Raw genomic sequence first — 24782 nt, 5'->3', positions numbered from 1 at the left:
TTTGAACCGAGCTAGTGGCGAGCGAACTAGATACTAGCTCGAACCAATAATGAATGAGCTATTAGCGAGCGAGTCAACAACAAATCACAATCAAGCCATGAGTTTTTTTTTTTTTTACTAGTCCTATTGTCAGTTCTGCATAATATAAAAAGAGCTCAACAGAGTAATTAATGCTGAGTTCGGCTAGTATGACATCAGTGTCACATGACACTAATTTCAAAATTGATTAAATAAACTTCAAACGACTAATCCAAACCGTTCAAACTAATTTACTTCATGAGTGATGCGTTTACATGCAAATTTTTTATATTTTCGAGTTATTTTAGCATCAAATCAAGCGGTAAAAATATTGAAAAATGAATGTATTAAAATTAATTTAAAAACTCACACATGTGACCGCTTGACTTGATATCAAATAAATTAAAAAAGTTATTAATTTTACATGTATACTCACAACTAAGAAGTAGATTGGTTTGAACGATTTGAATTTACTGTTTAAAATCAATTCGATAAATTTTAAAGTTGGTGTTATATAAACTAAAATAACACTGACGTTATACTAGCCAAATTCATTAATACTACACCAATACAATCAGAGGCATGACTGCATCTTGCACCGCTCTATGACATTCTCTCCCGAATTTTTTATTAATATCCAAATTTTATATTAAATTTTAAAAAATATCCGAATCGGTTGTTGTTTTCGAAATCTACCCATTCAGGAAAATTTTTTTCCGGAATTAAACTCTAAATCCGGAAAAAAATTTTCCGGAAACTCGGTTCTAACTCTGGAAAATTTTTTTTTTTTTTTTTTTTTAGGAAATTTTTTTTCCGGAGTTAGAACCAAGTTTCCGGAATTTTTTTTTCCGGATTTAGAGTTTAATTCCGGAAATTATTTTTCCGGAATGGGTAGATTTCAAAAACAACAACCGATTCGGATATTTTTTTAAATTTAATATAAAATTTGGATATTAATAAAAAATTCGGCATTCTCTCTCTCTCTCCTTGTCAGATTTAACCAAAAAAACCCGCATGAGGAAAAAAGCCCAAGATCAATTGACAGGAACAAGAAAAAAAAAAATGATAATTGTCTATCATAATAGAGGCTTTCTTCGTTTGTGAAATTTCTCTCTACATCATTCAGGTTTGTAGTTGTGAAAAATGAATGATACGGCCTAATCAAATTCAGAACAAGAAATAAGCATAGACAAAATCTACCGATTTTTTTATTTTTATCCAAAATTTAAATTAAATTTCAAAACTTAACCGGTTTGATTGTCATTTTCTAATTCTACCCAAACCGGTTAACCGTTAACCGGACCAAATTTCCGGTTAACGGTTAACCGGACCCTTTGAAATGGTTCGGTTTACCGTTAACCGGACCCAAACCATGGGTCCGGTTAACGATTAACCGGATTTGTTGGTCCGCTTAACCGTTAACCGAACCGAATTTTTTTTTTTTTTTTTTTTTTTTTTTTTTTTTTTTTTTTTTTTTTACTTTTTTTAAAACAGAAAATTTAAAAAAAAAAATTCTATTCAAAATAAACATGAAAATTCGTATTTGGATTTATCAAATTTACACCAAAAATTTCTATTTAAAATTATAGAAAAATACACATACACATACACATACACATACACATACACATACACATACACATACACATATACATAAATAATATAAGGTTACCAATTTTTTTTTTTTTTTACTTTTTTTTAAAGAGAAAATTTTAATAAATCTAAATACGAATTTTCATGTATATTTTCAATAGAAAAATAAAAAAATTTAAAATTTTCTGTTTTAAAAAAAAGTAAAAAAAAAAAAAAATTGGTAACCGTATATTATGTATGTGTATGTGTATGTGTATGTGTATGTGTATGTGTATGTGTATGTGTATTTTTCTATAATTTTAAATAGAAATTTTTGGTGTAAATTTGATAAATCTAAATACGAATTTTCATGTTTATTTTCAATAGAAATTTTCATGGTGGTTTTTCAATACGAATTTGATAAATCTAAATACGAATATTTAATAAATCTAAATATGTAAATTTTTGGTGGAAATTTTTGGTGTAAATTTGATAAATCTAAATACGAATTTTCATGTTTATTTTCAATAGAAATTTTCATGGTGGTTTTTCAATACGAATTTGATAAATCTAAATACGAATATTTAATAAATCTAAATATGTAAATTTTTGGTGTAAATTTGATAAATCTAAATACGAATTTTCATGTTTATTTTCAATAGAAATTTTTTTTTTTAAATTTTCTGTTTAAAAAAAAAAAAAAAAAAAAAAAAAAAAAAAAAAAAAATTCGGTTCGGTTAACGGTTAAGCGGATCAACAAATCCGGTTAATCGTTAACCGGACCCATGGTTTGGGTCCGGTTAACCGTTAACCGGAAATTTGGTCCGGTTAACGGTTAACCGGTTTGGGTAGAATTAGAAAATGACAATCAAACCGGTTAAGTTTTGAAATTTAATTTAAATTTTGGATAAAAATAAAAAAATCGGCAAAACCTACGTATTTAATGAAAAAACAAAATATTTTGTGGCTTGCCAATTTTCATTGATGAGGTTAAGGTAACATTAAGAATCAACTTTCGATCGAGTGTAATCAACTGGTATAAAAAAAAATTGTAGTAAAAAGAAAAGATTTTTAGCTAATTTATTGGAAACATTTGAAAAAAAAAATCAAATTATTGGTAAACTAAATGCAACCATTACATTTCCAATTTTTCTTTACTACATTTTTTTTTCTACCATCTGATTACTCATATTTTTGCACGGTAAAAATTAATTGTCATTATGTGTTCTATTTTAAATTTTTCTTATAATATTTTTTGCTTGTAATTTTATAATTGCATAACATTGATTCAGTTTTTTTAATCACTATTTATTTTATTTAAAAATAATTGGAACTTCCTTTATGTAAATTAATAAAGAGAATTATTCTTGAAATTAATTATAAGTAGTTAATTTTTTTCTTTCCTTTATAGAGTTCCTTTAAAAAAACCAGAGCATAAAATTGGAGTTTAGTAGAAACGATTTTTTTTTGGATTTGAACGGATGACTTTCATCTTCAAACACCATTTCTATCATCCGAAAACACGAGGAAAAGAACTAGTATTATTTTGGAGAGTAAGAACTAATTTTTTTTTTATAGGTCTATTTCTCTAGGATTATGGTAGAATCGGTCAGTGTATCCTGATTTCGATGAAGAAGAACGACTCTCATTAGATTTTTGAATGAAAACACGTTTAATGAAAAATTAAAAGATAATTCAAAAGAACATATGAATATGAATATGAATATGACGAAAGATAAAAAAGAAATAAGGAATTATTTTTTTTTTCAATAGAATGAATTTTGGAAACAAAAATAAAAAATGAAGGGCTAAGAGATGTAATAATTCAATGTTTTTTTAAATATATCTCTAAAGAGAATCCTAAAGAGACCCCATATTTTGATGAAGAAGAATTAGATCCTGATCAAGATGAACTATATTCAGATAAAAAACAAAAGTCAAGAACTAGAAAAGATGAAATCAAATGAAGAGAAACTAGATGTAATTAAAACAAGAACTCCAAAAGCAAAGGCGGATCTTAGTGTATTGGAAAGGTGGCTAAGTCACCCTTATAATTTTAAAATTTTAGTTATATTTATTGAAATTTAATTTAATTTTATTTTTTTCATAACTTTCTATATAGTCCATCCCCTCTCAATAATAATCAAATATTTACTTATAATCTAGTAATTAGAGCTTTATCTTGTAGATGAGAGGTTTTGGGTTTAAATCTCACTTACCATATTTATGCATTTTAATTTTCAGCCTCTCTATTAAAGTTTTATAGTTCCGCCCGTGTTCAAAAGCTTTAATATAAAATAAAAGATTTAAAAAAATTGGTTCGAAGTTTGACAAAATAAAAAATAGATATATTAGATATAATAAATAATTAAAAAAGAACTGCAAAAGGAATGAGATAAAATGATTTTTGAGGAACTAGATTCAAACCAAGAGGATCAAGAATCAGAAGAATCTGATATCATTTTTGGCCATTTTCTTTGATTGATTTCTTTATTTTTATTTTCCTACGAGTCAGTATGTTTGTTACAATAGGAATATAATTTTCTTAATTATAATAAATTAAGTGTATTGCTTATTATCAACTCGTTCGTTAACTTGATAAGCTGAGCATGAGTATACCCCAACTCGCTCATTAAAAATTTATCATATCCAATCCCTGCCACATCCAATTCCTACCACATCCAATCCCAAATAAATCAATGAATCAAGTTTCTACCGTATTAAATTATGTTTTGCTGCCTCATTTCGCTTAAAATTTTAGTAAATGATACGCCAAAATTACTAAAACCTAAAAGCTGGCAGACTAAATCACCAAAACCTAAAAACCTAAAGCGCTCAATATGTATCAAAACCTTCTTTTTTTGTGAGAAACTTTGTGAGCTTCTGCCTCTATGCTACTACGAGTTTTTACTGTTTAAAAAAAAGATTAAATGAATTATGAAAATTTGTTAAATTCTATCTCATAACTCGTGACTCACTCATTAAAAGTTCATTAACAACTTGCTTAAACTCGCTCATTAACTTAATGAGCCGAACATAAGCATACCCCAACTCACTCATTAATCACAAAAACATATTCAATATATTAATATTAAAATGTTGAAAGTTTATTGTGAATGTCAAGATGGCCGAGTTGGTCTAAGGCGCCAGTTTCAGGTACTGGTCCGAAAGGGCATGGGTTCGAATCCCATTCTTGACAATTTTTTTTTCCATGCGTCCAGTGTTCGTAAATCGTAATCAACATGTGGTGGTTGGATTCGGATAAGTTTTTACTTTCGATCATCGTTGGTTTTTTGTTTGGGTTAGATTCTTTTATTGTAGATTTGTAGTTCATATTATGTTCTATAAAAGAAAAATCGCCGAGGCGTACTATTCTTTTTTTTTTTGTTGGTAGAATATGTTGAAATTAAAGTGCTGTCTATATATATAAAAGAAAATTCTTGACATTTTTTTTTTCCATTTATTCATGCGTCCAGTGTTCGTAAATCGTAATCAACATGTGGTGGTTGGATTCGGATAAGTTTTTACTTTCGATTATATATTGTTGGTTTTTTGTTTGGGTTAGATTCTTTTATTGTAGATTTGTAGTTCATATTATGTTCTATAAAAGAAAAATCGCCGAGGCGTACTATTCTTTTTTTTTTTGTTGGTAGAATATGTTGAAATTAAAGTGCTGTCTATATATATAAAAGAAAATCAACTTAATTTGAATAATATGAACTGAAAATTCTTATATAATAAGTCTTTCCGAGTTAACCACATATCACAAATGGTCTAGTCTGGCGGTTCTCCACAAAGTAATTGACGTTATTTATATCAGTCTTTATCGAAAATTAAATAGATTTGACAAACAGATAAAATGGTACCACTAGTATATCACTATATTTGGCTTGAGAAACAAGTACAATCATTGATCTATTAGTCCTGGCTTGAGAAATAAGCTAATAGCTCTCTATAAAATGGCTACTTCCTCCAGACAAGGCATCCAAGAAGTTCTGAAAAGTAAAACACAGAGAATTAAGTTCTGTAAACATGGCAATACCAAAGGAGGTCAAACTTTTTGGAAATGCAATGAGCGGCTTCTGCACCTTGGTGCACCACGCGCTCCGACTTAAAGGTGTAGCATACGACTATGTGGAAGTTGATTTGAAGAACAAGAGTGAAGAGTTTCTCAAGCTGCACCCGGTGCACAAGAAAGTGCCGATTCTAGTGGTCGACGGGAAACCGATCCCCGAATCACTAGTTATATTGCAATATGTGGATGAGACATGGAAGGAGCCTCCTTTACTGCCCCAAGATCCTTACTTGAGATCCAAAGTGCGGTTTTGGGCTGATTTTATCTACCAAAAGGTAATACAATTCCAACTTTAACAAGAGTTTAATTTGAATTTAATTAGATTTTTCTTTATAAAACTGATTCTATATAATTATCAGAAGAATAAAAGAGAACTGAGTGTCCCTTCCTCATAGGTTAATTTGTGTTTCTTTTACCTTCTGAATTTAATTATAATCTTACTAAAAAGTATTGGATCTTTCACCTAAGAAAAAAACAAAAGATACGGCGAATTAAATTTCCTGATCCTGATTAATGATGCCACAGATAGTGCCAGTAATGTACGCCATTAGATCAACCGAGGTGGAGACACAGAAGAAAGCAGTTGAAGAATTTCATGGCTACTTCAAAACTCTAGAAGACGGAATTAACAAGGATGTCCACGTGCACGGCCCGTTCATCCATGGGGAGGAGCCCGGCCTGTTGGATGTAATCCTGGGGCCGTTTAAGATCGGTTTCCAGCATCTCGAGCAAATGCTTGCCGGCGTGAAGCTGTTGGATAAGGAGAACACCCCGCTCTTGTGCTCCTACATGGATGCTTATGTAGAGCTTGCTGTGGTTAAGGACACAGAATTAATGCTGAGTCAATATGTGCATGCGTGACTTTAGTTCGATTGATGATTAGTTGTTTCTTTTTCTACAGTAATATTAGTAAATAATATGTTCTTGTGTTTTGTGATGAATAAATGAGTTTGTTTATTTGAATATGATACTCTTAACCAAAATCTTTACCTAAATACCAAATGAGTGAGGCTATTGTAATATGCAATACGCGGATCGTTTCGTGCATTTGATTCATATCTCTGTTTTTAAAATTTAAATAGTCGATCCGAACCGCTTAACATTATTATCATATGAAAATATATTTGGAGATCAAATTTTTTATTTTTTTTTGGAATTTTTACTCTCTTAAAAAATCACTATTTTTAGATCAAGTGTTTTAGTAAAAAAAAAAAATTCAAATATAAAATTTGATTTGCAATCACATTTTAATATATCCATCATATTGAACGGTTTGGATTGACTGTTTGAAATTTGAAAATGTAGGATGTAATTCAATGTCACCAAAAAGAATGTAAGTGATATATATAATTTTATTATTTAAAATTACCATCGAAAGTAACAAGTGCGAATAATTTTTATCTGTATATTTAGCTGTTAAGTTAATGAAAAAAATTACTCGTGCCCATACTCAATAATTAATGAAAAAAAAAATTATTCATACCCGTTTTATTGAATATCAAATATAGATAAAATGGTACTATTGATATCGCTAGACTTGACTTAATAAAATGGCTTTAAAAATCAAAATCGGATAAATTGATAGGAATTAGCCAAATCAAATCAGAAACTCGAAATTTTTTGGCAAAGCCTTATTTTGTAATAAAAAAAATCGAGCAAAATGGTAAAAAAGTATTTTTCAAAAATTATATTCCATATGCATGTATAATTTTTCTACTATCTCAATTAGTCATTAGTTTTATTTTTCAAATTCTTCATCCAGAAAATAATTAAAAATACTAAGTGAAATAGAAAAATTCTCACCCGAAGTTAAAATTGAACTATACCGTTGATCCTTAAAAATATATATATATATATATATATATATATATATAAAACAAATAAAGGAAGAAAAAGAAACAAAAGAAGGTAAAAATTGTGAAAATAGATGGTCCAATGAAAATTAAAATGGAGAGGAGAATAAAAAGTGAAAAGCAGCTGTCATCCAAGTTTTCAATCCGCCTTATCTCTCGTATATATTATTATTTGAGCCTGGCCCACACAATAATTTTCAATGGTGCACGTACACCAAATCTAAATGAAAAAAAGAAGAGCTTTCTTCTTCGACAGTCTCAATAAAAATTGGAAAGAAAAAAAAGAAAAAAGAAAAGGAGATCAGCTCCGACAGAGAAAGAAGAAATATGGCGGAGAGTGAGAAGAGAGACCGAAAATCGGTTCATAAGCGAAGAATCGGTCTAACTCGGACCGAAAATCGGTTGAATCGGCCGAGTCTTTCAACAGATTTTTGTCGGAAAAAATGCACGGGCGAGAAATTATAAATATCAGCTTGGACCCAACAGATACTGTTCCGACTCGGCGGATTTTCCAAGCCAATCATTGTTCTATTAAACCTGGCTTGAGAAAGAAGTACACTTGGATTGACTTTTTTCACCCAAAGCACTAATTCCCATTATTTATTCACTAAATGAAAACTAATAACTCTATAAAACGGCTCCTTCCTCCAGACCAAGGCTAATCATCCAAAAGTTCTTCAACCTTCAATTAAAGTAAAAAGAGAGAGAGAGAGAGAATTTCCCTAAACATGGCAATCCCAAAGGAGGTCAAACTTTTTGGAGCTGCAAAAAGCGGCAACTGCACCATGGTGCACCACGCGCTCCAACTTAAAGGGGTGGCGTACGACTATGTCGAAGTTGATCTGAAGAACAAGAGTGAAGAGTTTCTCAAGCTGCACCCGGTGCACAAGAAAGTGCCGATTCTAGTGGTCGACGGGAAACCAATCCCTGAATCACTAGTTATAATGCAATATGTGGATGAGACATGGAAGGAGCAGCCTTTGTTGCCCCAAGATCCGTACTTGAGATCCAAAGTTCGGTTTTGGGCTGATTTTATCTACCAAAAGGTAATACAATAATAATTTTAGCAAGAGTGAACCTTCCAAAAAAAAAAAAATTTAGCAAGAGTTTGATTCGGATTTAAATAGATTTTCTTTCTCTTCAAATAAATACTATACTTTCTAATTATCAGAAGAATAACAGTGTGATCGGAAGGGTATATTTGTTGGAAAATAATTGATTTTAATTCAATAGTATTCAATAGACATGATTTCTAATTGAATTTTGTTAATCGGAATAAAAATAGAAAAGAATTGAATTCCTTTCTAGTTTTTGATTGAAAAGTTTATATAATAGAAGAAAATGATTTCACTTTAAATGAAAATGACACTTTTATTCTTGTTCTTGCTTAAGTATTTCTTTTGCTGAAATAATTTTATGCTTAGTTAAAATATATGTACTGGTCTTATCTGCTTTCGTTAATCTGTGTACGGGTCACATAAATACTGATACATCCAAACCTCTTGTTGCAAATGTTACATAACACCCTTTGTACCAGAAAAACTGATATAACCAACCAAACCCTTTTGTACCATATTTACAAGAGAACTGAAGGGAATTTAGAAATAAATACTTCAATAAGAGTACTTGATGCCAACATCAAAGTTGAGTGTTAATAATATTAATATAGGATCAACATCTTGTCTAACTCAGCAAAATAGAACATCTCATATAACTTAAATTAATTTTTTTTTGTTACTTACATGCCCGTGGGCCCAATACATCAGAGTTTTGAAATAAAAAGCTAGAAACTTGAACGAGTGACCCCAGTTCTATCCCATAATTTCATCCTACTCATATTTGCTAATAAGTGTGCCATGTGCCATCTGAAGCCTTATTTTCCCCTGCAATCTTAAGAGAAAAAAGAAAAATAGTTAATCAATTTCCAACCAAAGTGGCATGGCAAAGTCTTCAAATGATTAACAATTTATCATGTAATCTTGAAATAGTTAATCTATCATGCTGTATCTTGAAATCATGACCTGAATTTACTAACTAATAATTTGTTGCCTGACAAACCTATAATAGAAAATTTTGGAAGTACAAGAACAAACTAAAATCTTTTTTTTTTTTGGGAAAATGTAGTAAGTAATACCTGTTTCATTAAAGATGAAACAAAAAATTACATATCCCTAATTAACAAAAGAACTGCTACAGACTCCAAATGAGATATATGGTTTCAACCTTCCCAAGCTTCATCAGCCTCTCTTTTGGCAACAACTTGCAATGTTGAGGTTTTAAATTAAGTTCAATTAAAAAGTTATTGATCTATGAGGAGGGTTATTGCCCTGCTGTTGAACATGACCCATCAACATAGCAAATCAGAGTATCAGACCCATGCTTTCTTCTGTTATCAGCTGAGGGGTATTTTGGTCATATTGGGTATTTTGTACCAGACCTTGCCTTGTAGTACCATAAAGGAACCAGTCCTTACATGCAGTTTTCAGATTTCAAGCCTTTAATGAAGCATATAAAAATGAATGTAGCAGTATACTAAAAAAGAAGTATACCATTAACTTAAATTAATAAAAATAAAGCCATCAAAAGTACTTAAGCAGTATGCATCATTCAGCCTAAATACATAATAGCAGTAACTAGCACCCATATTGTATTAACAAAATACAATATTCTAAAGTATTTAAGGAGTTCACAACTATTTAATTAAGTATATACCATCTATATATTAACAAAAAGATGACATCACTATCCAAAAAAATACCATCCTTCTACTGCAAAATAATCACCTAACCTTTTGTCAAATCAAGAACCCATTACTCTTTGACCAACCTCGTATGACTTTCCTTTTTCCTCCTTGAATGTTACCGGAAGCTGGTAGAAGAAGAACAACTCACTTATAGAAGAACCACACGCTCAGATGATATATAAGAAGCAAAAAGAGGGCAGTGCTGGAAAAAAAAGCCCCAGTTTTTAGCGGAATGAATTCCCACCGAATCTCATCAATTTTCACGGGAAAATTTTGGGGCAAAAATTTCCCTCCAAATCGCGGGGAGTGAAATCGTTTCCCGCCACTGATTGGATTCTGATCAGAAAATTTCAAACGACGTCAATTCTATTTTGTGTTTTAGACAGAGAATTGGCATTCCGATCAGGGTAAAAGAGACTCAAATAGTGTCCCTTTCCTCAGAGATCTTGTTGTTTTATTCCAAACCAGTACCTTTTTTTGTTAAACTATCAAGACTTGTGTGTGTGTTTTTTTTTTCTACAATTTTACTAAACTATTTTGGATCTTTTGCCTAAAAGAACAAAAGATATGACAAATTAAATTTCCTCATCCTAATTGATAATACCCCAGATGGTGCCGGTAGTCTCCGTCATTAAATCAACTGAGGGGGAGGCACAAAATAAAGCAATTGAAGAATTTCTTGGCCAGCTTAAAACTCTAGAAAATGGCATCAACAAGGATGTCCACGTGCATGGTCCGTTCATCCATGGGGAGGAGGCCGGCCTGTTGGATGTAATCCTCGGGCAGTGTAAGACCGGGTGCCAACATCTCGAGCAAAGGCTTGCCGGCGTGAAGCTGTTGGATACGGAGCACATTCCGCTCTTGTGCTCCTACATGGATGCTTATGCAAAGCTTGCTGTAGTTAAGGACACAGAACTGATGCTGAGCCAGTATGCACATGCATGACTTCAGTTCTATTGATGATTAGTTGTTTCTTTTTCTACAGTAGTATTAGCAAATAATCTGTTCTTGTGTTTTGTGATGAATAAAAGAGTTTGTTTCTTTGTAAAATGATACATCTATGTTACTCGTTAGTCGAATACTCCATATGGGACCTGTACCGTGTCTGGAGCGTATCAGATACGGATACAGATACGCGGCCGATACTTATACGATACACCAGCTGGCGTATCCGCATATGTGTTGTATAACATACCATTCGATCTGGTCTTCGATACGAATTGACTCATAGAGATACGTTTCAGACACTTGTGGATACGGATTTGATACAGCTCTGACGCGTTTTGCAGGCATGCACTGCACCTAAATATCGATGATTCGGCAATTTCATTTGAATACAAGGTCGAAAAACTTGAATTACTCAATTTCTAGTATGAAACTCGTGAAGATTCACTTAAAATTAAATTTTTAGTAGTGATTTTTTTCTTTAGATGGCATGCTTTTCAGATTATTTTATATTTTCTAAATTTTATGTTATGTTTTATGTAAATTTTATAGTTTGAATTGTATGGCATTAATAAATGTCTATTCATCACATATTATCAGGCTTCTAAATAGCTAGCTATAGCGGCGCTATAGCTTTTCCGGACCATAAACGCTAAGCTATGAGATAAAATTGCGCTAACTCAGCTACGACCGCTATAGCTATAATAGCTGACCGCTATTACCGCTATATGAGACCCGCTATAGCTACCGCTATGCTACATGGTTTTTTTTTTTTCAATTTATATGAACTTCTGTACTTCTATTCTTATTTCTAATGCTACATGGTCTTCTACGATAAGTATACTAAACCAAACTATATGCTTCTATTTTTATTTGTGATTTATTCTATCATTCTATATCGAGAAATATTCAAATACTAATTATTCATTTTGATTACTCTTTTTATAGTATTCGTTTGTAAAATTATTATCGTTCGTTTCAATTGAAAGCTGATTTTGATTATTATTATAATTATAAAATGTTTAAATATGTATATTGACTTCATTTACCTTATAAAATTAATTGCTCTTTGTCTATTATAATATGTAATACCATGAAGTATAAACTATTAAATAATGTTACCTTTTAGATTTTTTTTCATTCTTATTTGCGTAATTGATAAAAAGTATAGACTTAGATTAGTTGTCATTTAGTTGTTACATCAATTCTCTAATATTGATTATGTTGATAATTAGTAGAAATATAGAATATAAAGTTTGAAAAGGAAAAATCGCTATGTGTGATAGCTTCCGCTATAGCTACGCTATTCGCAATAGCTTTTTTTTTTGGTCTCCCCGCTATGCCGCTATAATCGCTATTTAGAACCTTGCATATTATAGTTCCATGGATCTTCTATGCTATGGAACTGATATTATATTTTTATGTATAATAGTTGTAATTCTTAATTCTTTTATTTGAATATTCTATGCTTGGAACTGATAGTATGTTTTTATGTATAATAGTTGTAATTCTTAATTTTATTATTTGAATGATATTCGGTAATTATTGTTTATTTATCTATTTAGAATACAACTTTTAATGTTAGCAGAATAACTTTCTAATTTAAAAGTTTAGGAATTTTAATTTTATTATTTCCATTTTGATGAAAAGATATTTTAGTCAAAATTTGTTTTTTTCTCTCACCTCATATATGCGGTAATTAAATTGATAGCTGTTAAAATCAGTCCGTATCGTCTGCATTAACTCCGAGTATCTTTTGGTTAATATATTTCAACGGTCTGATTTTAAATAGAGCTCATCAGACCTCCGTTTATAAAGTGGGAGTCTTTAATATTAGTACGGATTTAATCCGCATGATTTTAAAGTTGATTGAACTGTCCAGATGTAGCAATTCAAAAGATTCCTTTTTGAGTTAATGCAGAGGATAAGAATTCGTTAAAATCGGTACCCAAGTTTTAGGGGCGTGCGTCACCATATGCAACTGGCACCACAATAGTCAACCGCATCCATAGTACATAATTTGTTGACTAAATCAAAGTACAGAAATAGATTACTTAGGCTTGGCCAGGCCTGTTAACACTTATCTATTGGATTATTCGATGATAAGCTAATGAAAAATAATTTTTTATCTATATGACATAGATAAGCTAACGAAATCAAATTTACCCACATCTTGTGGAATATGATACGGATTAAATAGACGGTTAAGAAGATATTATGACATTTCTACTTGTATTTTAAAAAAAAAAAAAATTCAAAACAAAATAAATAAAAACTAATTATTTTTAGAGTTATATTATATATATTGAATCATGAATAAAATTATATTATATAATGCTTTATTCTCATATGAATATATCTCTAACTAGAACTAGGGTGTTCTTAAAACTCATCAACTTCTTTGGTGAAATTAACTCCTAAAACCTATTGAGTTAATTTTAAATGACAAATCTAAATCATTGAAACTGATTCACTTCACAAGTGATGCATTTACATATTAAATTTATAAAATTTTGAATTAATTTAATATAAAGTCAAGCAGCCAAAAAATAATGATAAAATGTATTAAAATTAGCTTATAATTTTTTTAATCACTTGACTTTATACTAAATTAAATTAAAAAAATAAAAAATTGACATGTAATTGTGTTGTTCGTGAAATGGATCCATTTTAACAGTTTGGATTCGTCATTTCAAGTCATTCTGATAAGTTTTGGATTTAAACTTGAAAAAAAAAAAACATTATCCATACTCATATTCGATTAGCTAATGAGAAAGAAAAATCTTATTCATATCCGTCTTATCTAATACGATATATACATACTGATACTAATAAGTTTTTTTTTTTTTTTTTGAAAAAGTGGAGTACATCCACCTGTTTCTTATAGAAACGAATTGTTCTTACAAAGGCAGAGAAATAAACCCTGCAATTAAGCTATGTAATGTTCAATACTCTGGTGACCCAACACACCAGGGTATATCTCAAAGTATTACCAAAACAGTAGTAAAACAAGGGGTAGTCTACTATATAGCAGCATCAAAACACTAACAGCAGTTCATAACCAAGACATTATAACAGCAATAGGACAGTATAATCTGAGTAAATGTCGGCATCAGTGGTTTGAAGTGGTAAGAGAGGAGGTCGACTCATTGTGGTTTTCCCTTGAGAGGTATTATTCATCCAAGTTCTCGAAATATGCCCTGTCCCTTAGGTACGCTGACAGATCCGACCCCTCTAATCCAAGAAAGGGTTCTTCCTCGGAATCCCAGCTGGAGGTCTCCCCCTGAGACGTATCGGTCTCCGAGAGGATTATAAGAGGACCTGCCTGGGACAGTTGAGATACATCCATAGGTATTATTAAAGAGAGCTTAAAGTAAGAATCATCTGCTCTGGATTTACACCAGTATGAGGCTAAGGAAATAATTTTGGAACCAATAGTAGACAAGTTTGGTACCACTGCATCAGTAAAGCATAATTTGTTCCTAATTAACCAGATGGTCCAGAGTGTTGCAACCCTAATTAGTTCAATGAGTAGTTTATTTTTGAGGGGTATCCATGCATCTAATAGCCATAGGTCATGTAAATGCTCACAATTAAAATGGAAAGAGTTATGGTTTGCTATCCAGGACCAAATAGCTGAGGCAATGGGGCATGTGACAAATAAATGGTCAATTATTTCTGGTGAGTTACAGAATTTACAAGATTGGTCACCTGTCCATCCCTTTCTAATTAAATTGTCCTTAGTTAAGATTTTTCTCTCCTTAACTAACCACATAAAAAATTTTATCTTAAGGGGGATTTTGGATTTTGTAACATTATGTAATATATATATATAATGTGTTATTTTATTTACTTTTGGACTCATGTACAAAATGGAAAAATGTAAAGGTGAAATATGTAAAACGAAATTTTTTTTTTATATAGGCAAATGGGACCCACAGGAGACTATTCCTGTCTCTTCTATTTTCTTCTTTGCCCAATCCCCACCACCATATCTCTCTCTCTCACTGTGCACGTGGCAAAATCACTTTGCACCAGCACTATTGAAAATCAAATGAATGAGCTGCTTGCTCTCTTTACCGACTTTAGCTATGTTCTTCTTTCACACGGCAAATTTCAGAAAGTTACATATACGCTCAACAGGCACTACACACGGCAAAGAAATACAAACTCCCTCTTGCATTATTTAAGGCAGATTTCACCAAAGCCTTCGACACGGTGAGTTGGCATTTTATAACAGAGGTAATGATGAATCAAGGCTTCCCACTGAAATATATAGCTTGGATCCGAAATGCAATCCTGACGGGCTCCTCTCAAATCATGATTAATGGGTTACTAGGACGTAAAATAATCTTGAAACGAGGGGTACGTCAAGGAGACCCGCTGTCCCCTCTTCTCTTCATCTTAGCTATAGATTTTCTTGCGAGATACTCTCAGAAACTTGCAAATTCAGGAGCGATCAAACTAGCTTTTGAAGGAATGTCACCTTGTCTACTATATGCCGACGATGCTCTTTTCTTTGTGAAACCCGAAATCCAACAGCTCCAAGCACTACAAGTGATGCTCACAGTATTCCAAAGACTCTCTGGCTTATCAGTAAACTTATCCAAGTCAGAATTAGTAGTCTCAAATGGAACGGAAGCGACGAATCAAGAGCTTGCAAATGTAATAGGTTGTAAACTTGGAACTTTCCCATTCACATACTTGGGCCTCCCGTTATCAAATTCGAGATTGCCAAAAACAGCCTTTCTACCATTACTGCATAGAATGAACAAGCGACTCGCCGGATGGGCGGCAGCGCACCTATCCATAGCAGGTCGGATGGTACTATTGAATTCAGTATTATCATCTCTACCTACCTATTTTATGTCATGCCTCAAGTTGCCAAGTTGGGTAATACAAAAAATTGACAAAATTAGAAGATCTTTTTTATGGCAAGGGGTATTCGATCCCCTCAAACCAAAAAAATACATCTTGCTAATTGGGAATTGGCTTGTACACCGAAAAAATTAGGAGGAATGGGCATAATGGATTTAACCATCTTCAATCAGGCGCTCTTGATTAAATGGTATTGGCTGTGGAAAAAACCTGAAATTTCTTTGTGGAAACCTTTGCTGCAACAGAACCTTGACTCAACTGGTATGCTACCAGAATCTCCCATATTCACAACTGCAATAAAACCCGCAATCCAATTCTGTCAGTGCTTCTTTACACACATACCAGGAAATGGTCAACAAATAATGCTTTGGAACAATAATTGGGGAAATGGCTTACTCAGAGATGATCTCCTAAACCTATTCTCGCATGCAATCAATGAAAATATCACATTAAAAGAAGCTGCCACAACCCCAATTCAGTCACTGTTCAGACAACCTTTGACTTTAGAAGCTCTCAGTGAAATACAAACCTTACAACAGATGCTTCATGCGATCCTCTTATCTTCAGATGCACAAGATGATATCTCTTGGAAAGGAACAAGCAATGGAAAATACACGGTAAAAAGTGCATACTTGCTGATGAAGAATACACCTAGAATACAACACAAGGTGCATAGAGTGTGGGCTTTGAAGGTGCCACCAAGGGTGAAAGTCTTTGGTTGGCTCATGTTGCGTAATCGACTACTGACAATTGATAATCTACACCAAAGGGGACTGACAATCCCAAACAGATGTGTGCTATGCAAATCCAACCTAGAGACAATTCACCACTTGTTTAATGCATGTCCTTACTCCCTTGCATTATTCAATAAGCTAGAAATGGGGAAACCAAGTATGATAGCAGGAAAATCAACCTTTTCGGCTTCAAGAACAGCATCCATCCTCTCCACAAGGGCTTCAAAAGAATACAAGACGACCACCTTAATTGCTCAATTCATCATATGGAGAGAAAGATGTGCAAGGACGTTTGGAGAAGTGAACAAAGACATAACAGAATTGATGCAAGAGATCGACATGCAATTGCATTTCATAACAAAATGATGAAATAATCGACTACTGTTCAGCAGTACGTCAAATTGTGAAGCTACTGTTTTCCTTTCCTTTACTGTTTTAACTTAGTTTTGTTTAATTTCACTTTCTTATTTAGCTCAATCATCTTGAGCAAATTGTAATTTTATTTCTAGGAGTTACATCTCCAATGTAACTCAAACTTCAATGAATCAAATACGGGCTAGACCCATATTTTCTTCAAAATGTTCTTCTTTCACACGGACAATACAATAGCACATGCATATAGCATTTTCCCTCTCCCTCTTCTTATGATTCTCCACCTCATCTGAACTAGGGTTTTGCAAATTTGAAACTGGAGTTCCATTGCACACGTGTTTTACTCTCGAAGGATATATAAGCTTGTTGTCAGTTCATATCGGTGAAACTTTTGGTACTCCACTCTTGCCTCTCTTTACCTCTTATTGGGTCTAAACCCGTTAACCATTGTGTATACTTCCCTCTCTTGGTTTGGGTTGCCTATAGTGGTTTGGTTTGGAATTGATGATCTATATATAGAAGAGTTGTTCATGTGAAGTTGTATATTGTTAATTTAAACATAGAACCAAAAACACAACCAAATGTATTAGTGTCATTTCTAAACCGTAGAAAAGCTGTATGAAGATAATATAATTGAGTGAATGTATGAGTGAGTAATATATTAATATGGTAACCGAATTGTTTTGTTAGGAAATAAAATATATACCTTCATCTTTTCTTATTTAAATTTTATTAAAAGGAAAAAGTTACTCATATATAGTTGTGTTACATGAATGAATAATATTTAACTAGTTCTCTGAGTATTATTTAAAGAAAGAAATATATTAATGTAAAAGACGCATATTGACTATCATTTAAATTATATATCATGTAAATTATTGATTGTACTTTGCAAGTAAGCTAACTATGTTAAAGTATCATCATCTAGCTTCATATTACCGTGTACTAAATTGTGTATATAAAACTAGTTATCATGTTTTACTTAATTCTATACAGTATGTCTCATGAAATTATTATATGATGAAATTATGATTTATGTGAAATATAAATAAAGTGTGCATATGTATGAATAACGACTTTTAAGGTTAAATATTGATTTTAAAAAGGGGATTAAGGGAAAGTTTATAAAAGAACTTCAATAATATATATTTCCTTGTTTGTATCTATGTCTTGATGAGCTTAATTATTTACCTGCTCAATATTGTTATCCGTAGTATCAACACTTCTTTTATAAACTGGTATGGGTAGTTATCATATACATATTATGAACCATATCCTGAACTTTATTCCATCTCTTTTATGATTTCCTTGGAAATTAAGTTACTAACTCCGAATCGAATTTATGTTTCTTTTTAAAGGTAGCTATGAACTTGGCATATGAATTGAGTAAGCTATATGATACACTTGAGGAACGATGAACTTGATTTAAAGTCACATTGTGCCCTACGTTAACAGGTGCGAGGTTATTGGATTAGTCTGAGATTCATAACTAGGAATTAAATCGTAACTCGCTGTGCATTTTGAATATTTGATTGACTGCATTGATTGAACTGTTGAATCATATGCATAGCCCAATACAACTGAAACTGAATTACAGGTAAGTCTATTGACTATCATGTTGATATTGTTTTTTGATTGGTTGATTCTTATTGTAAATGATTGATCAAGACCACAGTGATTGAATTGAATGAATATGAAATACTGTAATCCTTGAACCTTCATATAGTGGAGAAAAATGATTAATATATAGTAAAGTCTAGCTAGCTACTAGACTTTACTCCAGGACCCTTATGCGCATATGGTGAATGGCCCCAACTGAATCCAGTACCGGTTGGATAGGGGATATTGAATAAATGTGAATTGTGACTGTAAGACTAATGAACTGTGGTAACTGTCTTATCATTGATTTTCTTTCCGATACTGACAGTATTGTGATATTGATTTCGTATTGTTTCCGTTAATCAGGTGTCAAGATAGTTAAAACGGTATAAGCCCTGACACGACAGATACATGTTATAGTATTTATCAGTGTTACCAGACTAGAAATTATAAAGTTAAGAAACCAAACGTTACCAGACTTAGTGGTTATACAGATTAAGTCTCAAACGTTACCATACTTAAAGTATTAAAAGATTTTGACCCAAACTATTTATTCTGATAAGATTCTTACAGTTCTGATTTATTTATAATATTTTTGTTGTTCAATTGGATAATGTTATTGAGCATTTGCATTCGTCATTATAGAACTGAACTGAAAATTTCTCGTGCGGTGATTTCATTATGAATATGGATTTCCTTCGAATCCAATAATCTGAGTGGCAATCAGCACTGAGAAATAATTTATTATTTCTCACTCGTTTCCCCTTGTGGGTTACAGGTTTATTATACAAAGATAAAGAGCGCTTCCGGGTAATTGACAGCAGGGCCACCTAAAGGTATGGGATTTGGGTTTATTATATCTGACAGGGTGCAGAGAATATATCTCTAGCATCATCCACTATAAAATGTCAGATAATTATTGTAAATAAATTGGGATGTGACAAAAATAATGGATGCTATTGGCAATGCATAAAAAGATCCATGCCTTTTGTTGAGTAAATTGAATGATAAATAGACGCAGCTACATCGTTGCACCTCCTGATCGGGGGTGTGACAGATTTCCATATGGTTGTATGAGTGGTATTTTTCATACCATCATATTCTAACCAAGTATACAAGGAATGGACTGAAAAGTTGCCAGAAGAGTGCCATCTCCAGTGGATACTATCAGGTTTGGTTATATCAGAGAAGACAATAAAATAAGATATTGTAGATTGCAAATGGTTCCATTCAGTTAGCATGATACCAGTTAGTTGTCTATTGAACCTGATTGTTAGGGTAGTATGGCTAAAAGCCCTAGATACAAAAACAAGGGGATCATTTGTAATTCTAAACAGATTTGGATATAAGCAATATAATGCACAGTCTCCTGCCCATCTGTCTAACCAGAAAGAGGTATCATTACCATCACCGATAGATCTATTTATACCATCACCGATAGATCTATTTATGCCCATCTGATACTGATAAGTTAATGAGAACTTTTTTTATTCATATCCGTCTTATCAAATATAATATTGATTTGACAATCAGATAAAATAAATAGTACTACTAGTATCACTAGGCTTGAGAAACAAGTATAACTTCGACATAGTCCTGGCTTGAGAAAGAAGTACAATTAAATTAACCTTTTGATTTGACCCAAAACACTAATTTCCGTTATTTATTCACTAAATGAAGCTAACAACTCTTTATAAAACGGCTGCTTCCTCCAGACCAAGGCAAACCATCCAAAAAGTTCTGTAACCTCGAATAAAAAAAATAAAAAAAACAGAGAGAAGTTCAGTAAACATGGCAACACCTAAGAATGTCAAACTTTTTGGAATTGCAGCCAGCGGCTACTGCATCATGGTGCAACACGCTCTCCGACTTAAAGGCGTGGCGTATGACTATGTTGAAGTTGATCTGAAGAACAAGAGTGAAGAGTTTCTCGAGCTGCACCCGGTGCACAAGAAAGTGCCGATTCTAGTGGTCGACGGGAAACCAATCCCTGAATCACTGGTTATATTGCAATATGTGGATGAGACATGGAAGGAGCATCCTTTATTGCCCCAAGATCCTTACTTGAGATCCAAAGTTCGGTTTTGGGCTGATTTTATATACCAAAAGGTAATACAATAGCAATTTATTCAAGAGTTTGATTCGGATTTAATTAGATTTTTCTTTCTCTTCAAATAAATAAGATACTTTCTAATTATCAGAAGAATAAAAGAGACTCAATTAGTGTCCCTTTCCTCAGAGATCTTTTGTTTTAGTTAAAACATGTACCGTTTTGTTAAACTATTCAGATTTGTGTTTTTTAAATTTTTTACAATTTTACTAAACTATATTTTGGATCTTTCACCTAAAAGAACAAAAGATATGACAAATTAAATTTCCTGATCTTAATTGATAATACCAGATGGTGCCGGTAGTCTACACCATTAGATCAACTGAGGGAGAGGCACAGAATAAAGCAGTTGAAGAATTTCTTGGCCACCTTAAAACTCTAGAAGACGGCATTAACAAGGACGTCCACGTGCACGGCCCGTTCATCCATGGGGAGGAGCCTGGCCTGTTGGATGTAATCCTCGGGCGGTTTAAGACCGGATCCCAACTTCTCGAGCAAATGCTTTCCGGCATGAAGTTGTTGGATAAGGAGCGCACGCCACTCTTGTGCTCCTTAATTGATGCTTATGCAGAGCTTGCTGTAGTTAAGGATACAGAACTGATGCTGAGTCAGTATGCGCATGCATGACTTTAGTTCGATTGATGAGTAGTTGTTTATTTTGCTACAGGAATATTACCAAATAATCTGTTCTTGTGTTTTGTAATGAATAAAAGAGTTTTTTTCTTTGGAAATTATACTCTTAACCAAAATCCATATCTCACAAGCAAAAAAATAATAGACTTAATTACATCCCGAATTAAATACTTTTTTATCTTCGAGTGTTAGTTCATTTTAGTTGGCACATCAATGGGGAATGCCAACTATAAAGATTGATAAACACTTATTCTGAATGTGAGGACATGATTTGTTTTCTTAAAGAACTGACGATCGACTTGGTTGCACGACACATCAACAATCCAGGCTAATATCGTATGTTATTAATTTATTTGTTGTACAATATATTTCATTTGATTTTTTTCAGAATATAAATTTATAAAATTGTACTAATTTTGATGTCATCACTATGTAAATTATCTAAATAACCAACAAAAAGCATTGTTATAACATCGTTACTCAACTGGGTAAAGAGAAGTTCGACAACCTTGTACTACGATTTGCAAAAGTTTTAGGGGCCAAAGGAACTTTTTTCTGCATTTTTTTAAGTGTTTGGTTAGTGGTTACAGTACTACGTCACCATATGCATGTGGCATCACAATGGTCAACCGCACGCCAGAATCGACCATTTGTTAACTAAATCAAAGTACTGCAATAGTTTAGTTAGGCTTGGCTTGAGCTGTCAATGTACAATCGGGTGAAGTATTATAATATACTTGGCCATCATCCATTAAGGTAAAAAAATAATAATAATAATCTATATTTAATTATATCAGATAAGCTAACGGCAAAAGAAAATTATCTATATCTATCTTATCAAACATATATAATACAGACAAAATGAATGAAAAAAGTATAGGAAAATAAATTTAAACATATAATGTCATTAATATTCCTATTTGTGCATTTCATAAAATATTTTTCAAAGTAAGAAAAATAAAAACAAAATGAAGGAATGTTACCAAATCACCCAGCTTTTCTTTTCGCTATTCATATGGCAAAAGGCGGGACCCCAGTTTACTTTGTATTTTTCAATTATGTTGTTTATTTTCATTTAGTTATTTTAGGGGTTTCTTTGGTCTTTTAAGTCAATGTAATAGTGTTTGGAATACTGTTTTAAATAATAAATACCTACCAGTTTCTCATCAAAAAAAATAAAAGACCCTGCTGCCATCACCAACACTCCCTTCGCTCTGTTAAATCATCACTGGAATAACATTAGTGTATATTTTTTCATGGGATACAAATTTACTGATGATTAATTGCTATTTTGTTATGAATTTTGGAATTTCGAAACGTGAATATATGTTACATTATATTTTTTACAATATTTTGGTGATGTATATACATCTTAGATTTCTTGATCTTTGTCATATATATTTCCTTGTTCATATTATTCAAATAATCAAGAAAAAAGACTTGAGTCTAACTGTTATTTTATATATTTTATAATATAAAAATCAACTTAAATTGTTTCATACTAGTAAGAAGTGATGTCTTACACTGCCTATTTATTTAAACTTTACAATTTTCAAACAGAAAATAAATGTCCTCCAAAATTTAATAGTGATTAACAATTTAACATATATAAAAGTGCATGTTAATGGTATATTTTTATAGTTCATATTATGTTCTATTAAAGAAAACATCTCTGTAGCATACTATTCTTTTTTTTTCTTTTTTTTTTAGTTCAGAATATGTTTCTGAAATGCTGTCTATATAATTTTGTTTGATTTACAAAGTAATATAATATAAAATATTATAGTATGTACGGTATTGATTTTTTTTGATTCAATGCAGATATGATACACACATATTTTTCCTTCTTTATCTTCATTCTTATATTATGCACATAGTTATCCTGATCCGCCAACTGCTAAAATTGAAAGATGAATTTTCGAATTGAATATCAACCCTCCAATCACATAATCTGTATTCTTTTAATTAAATACATCTATTTTATGAGTAAAAGTCTAAATTTAGTTAATAACATACTCACCACACAAACTGCTACATGGTATATCACATTAAAATTGAATAAATCCCTAGCGATTGGTTTCTTTATTTCTCTTTACAATTAAATTATTTCCTTATTTCTCCACTTCATCCGTTTCATTTCTCCTCTTCCTCTATAGTTTCGACAATGAAAATGAAAATAATCATATCTTTCCGGATTTTGTTTAGGGTTATTGTATCTTTATGAATAGATGAATAACAAATCTTGTGCTGATAAAAACAATCATATTTTTATGATTTGGAGAGAAAATGAAGAATATCTGAACTTTCATGTAGAGAAATTTTCATTGTTAAAAAAAAAAAAATTCATCAACAATATATACGTATAGAAATTTTTTATTTAAATCATTTAATTATATATTTTCCAATTTTGTTTCTTTACATATCATTTCTCCTCTGAATCGTTTAATGACATGTCTTTTTTGTGGAGAATTTAGATATTAAATCCCAATGATACTTCAAAAAAATTTATTTATGTTATATTTGATTCTTTTTTTTGCATTTGTTGTTGTTTCTTTTATTGTTATTTATTATTTGAATTTCCGCTTTTTTCCATTTCTCTTTTATTTTCATTTAAATATTTTTATTTTATTTTGTGTGAATGTCAAATAAAAAAGTCTCTTTATATTTGATTCAATCTTATAATATGTCCCGTTGCAACGCACGGGAACAATACTAGTGAGATATAATTTACGTAAGACATCACATATTCCTATATGATTTACCATTTTTTGAAATTAATTTTATATGTATATAGTTATACATGCATGGTTCTTCTAATTAAATTTGGGATTAATGACAATTAGTGTAACATTTGAAGACATTAAGTTTATATAAAGTACAAATCAGATATGTATTACCAATAAAATAAAATTTTTATAAGATTCATATTTAAACCCGTACATAATTCAACCTTATAAATGTACCAGATTAATAAGTACATAGTTTTTTTTATAATAAAGTGCAAACCATGTATTACCTATAATGTTTCAACCGTATAAATTGAAGTTAATTTGAATAATATTAATATATGGTTCATATAATTAATTAATTAATTAATTAATTATATATAATTCATCTACTTCAATTTAATAGTACAAACGATATAAAATTTTTGATAACAGTAAAAACTTGATGAATATATTTTTATTTGACAAGTCTTAATTTGGATAAAATTAGACTTGTCAAATCAGGAAATTATATAAATGAAAAG

General features: G+C 31.5%; 5 protein-coding genes and 1 non-coding gene across 7 annotated transcripts in view; all 6 read left to right on the top strand.

The window, feature by feature from the left end:
• The first annotated feature begins 4708 nt into the window (after positions 1-4708).
• Positions 4709-4789, top strand: TRNAL-CAG (transfer RNA leucine (anticodon CAG)). The gene has a single exon. It is a non-coding gene; the product is annotated as a tRNA-Leu (tRNA).
• Positions 4790-5579: 790 nt separating this feature from the next.
• On the top strand, positions 5580-11311 carry LOC144574372 (glutathione S-transferase U10-like). 2 transcript variants are annotated; one of them, XM_078324327.1, is made up of 3 exons: positions 5580-5940; positions 6191-6547; positions 11229-11311. In XM_078324327.1, the coding sequence occupies exons 1-2, from the start codon at positions 5623-5625 to the stop codon at positions 6524-6526; spliced, it is 654 nt and encodes a 217-aa protein (XP_078180453.1). In that variant the 5' UTR covers positions 5580-5622; the 3' UTR covers positions 6527-6547; positions 11229-11311. The 2 variants fall into 2 exon arrangements, with proteins under 2 accessions (XP_078180453.1, XP_078180452.1); XM_078324326.1 differs by lacking the exon at positions 11229-11311 and having other exon boundaries at positions 5581-5940; positions 6191-6626.
• On the top strand, positions 8170-11311 carry LOC144574375 (glutathione S-transferase U10-like). Its single transcript, XM_078324331.1, has 2 exons — positions 8170-8564; positions 10871-11311. The coding sequence occupies exons 1-2, from the start codon at positions 8247-8249 to the stop codon at positions 11204-11206; spliced, it is 654 nt and encodes a 217-aa protein (XP_078180457.1). The 5' UTR covers positions 8170-8246; the 3' UTR covers positions 11207-11311.
• Positions 11312-15454: 4143 nt separating this feature from the next.
• LOC144573737 (uncharacterized) lies at positions 15455-17184 on the top strand. The gene is made up of 2 exons (XM_078323486.1): positions 15455-16030; positions 16330-17184. The coding sequence occupies exons 1-2, from the start codon at positions 15455-15457 to the stop codon at positions 17182-17184; spliced, it is 1431 nt and encodes a 476-aa protein (XP_078179612.1).
• Positions 17185-20521: 3337 nt separating this feature from the next.
• The window catches only part of LOC144574374 (glutathione S-transferase U10-like), a 46251-nt gene continuing 41990 nt past the window's right edge, over positions 20522-24782 (top strand). The window contains exon 1 of the mRNA XM_078324329.1: positions 20522-20574. The gene's annotated coding sequence lies outside the window, so the exon portion shown is untranslated. The remainder of the gene's footprint in view (positions 20575-24782) is intronic.
• On the top strand, positions 20571-21630 carry LOC144574373 (glutathione S-transferase U10-like). The gene is made up of 2 exons (XM_078324328.1): positions 20571-20898; positions 21191-21630. The coding sequence occupies exons 1-2, from the start codon at positions 20581-20583 to the stop codon at positions 21524-21526; spliced, it is 654 nt and encodes a 217-aa protein (XP_078180454.1). The 5' UTR covers positions 20571-20580; the 3' UTR covers positions 21527-21630.

Source organism: Carex rostrata, chromosome 22 (assembly GCF_964058835.1).
Source record: "Carex rostrata chromosome 22, lpCarRost1.2, whole genome shotgun sequence".
Classification (NCBI taxonomy): domain Eukaryota; kingdom Viridiplantae; phylum Streptophyta; class Magnoliopsida; order Poales; family Cyperaceae; genus Carex; species Carex rostrata.
Note: the sequence above shows the minus strand (reverse complement) of the source record. Positions and strands in the feature narration are given on the sequence as shown.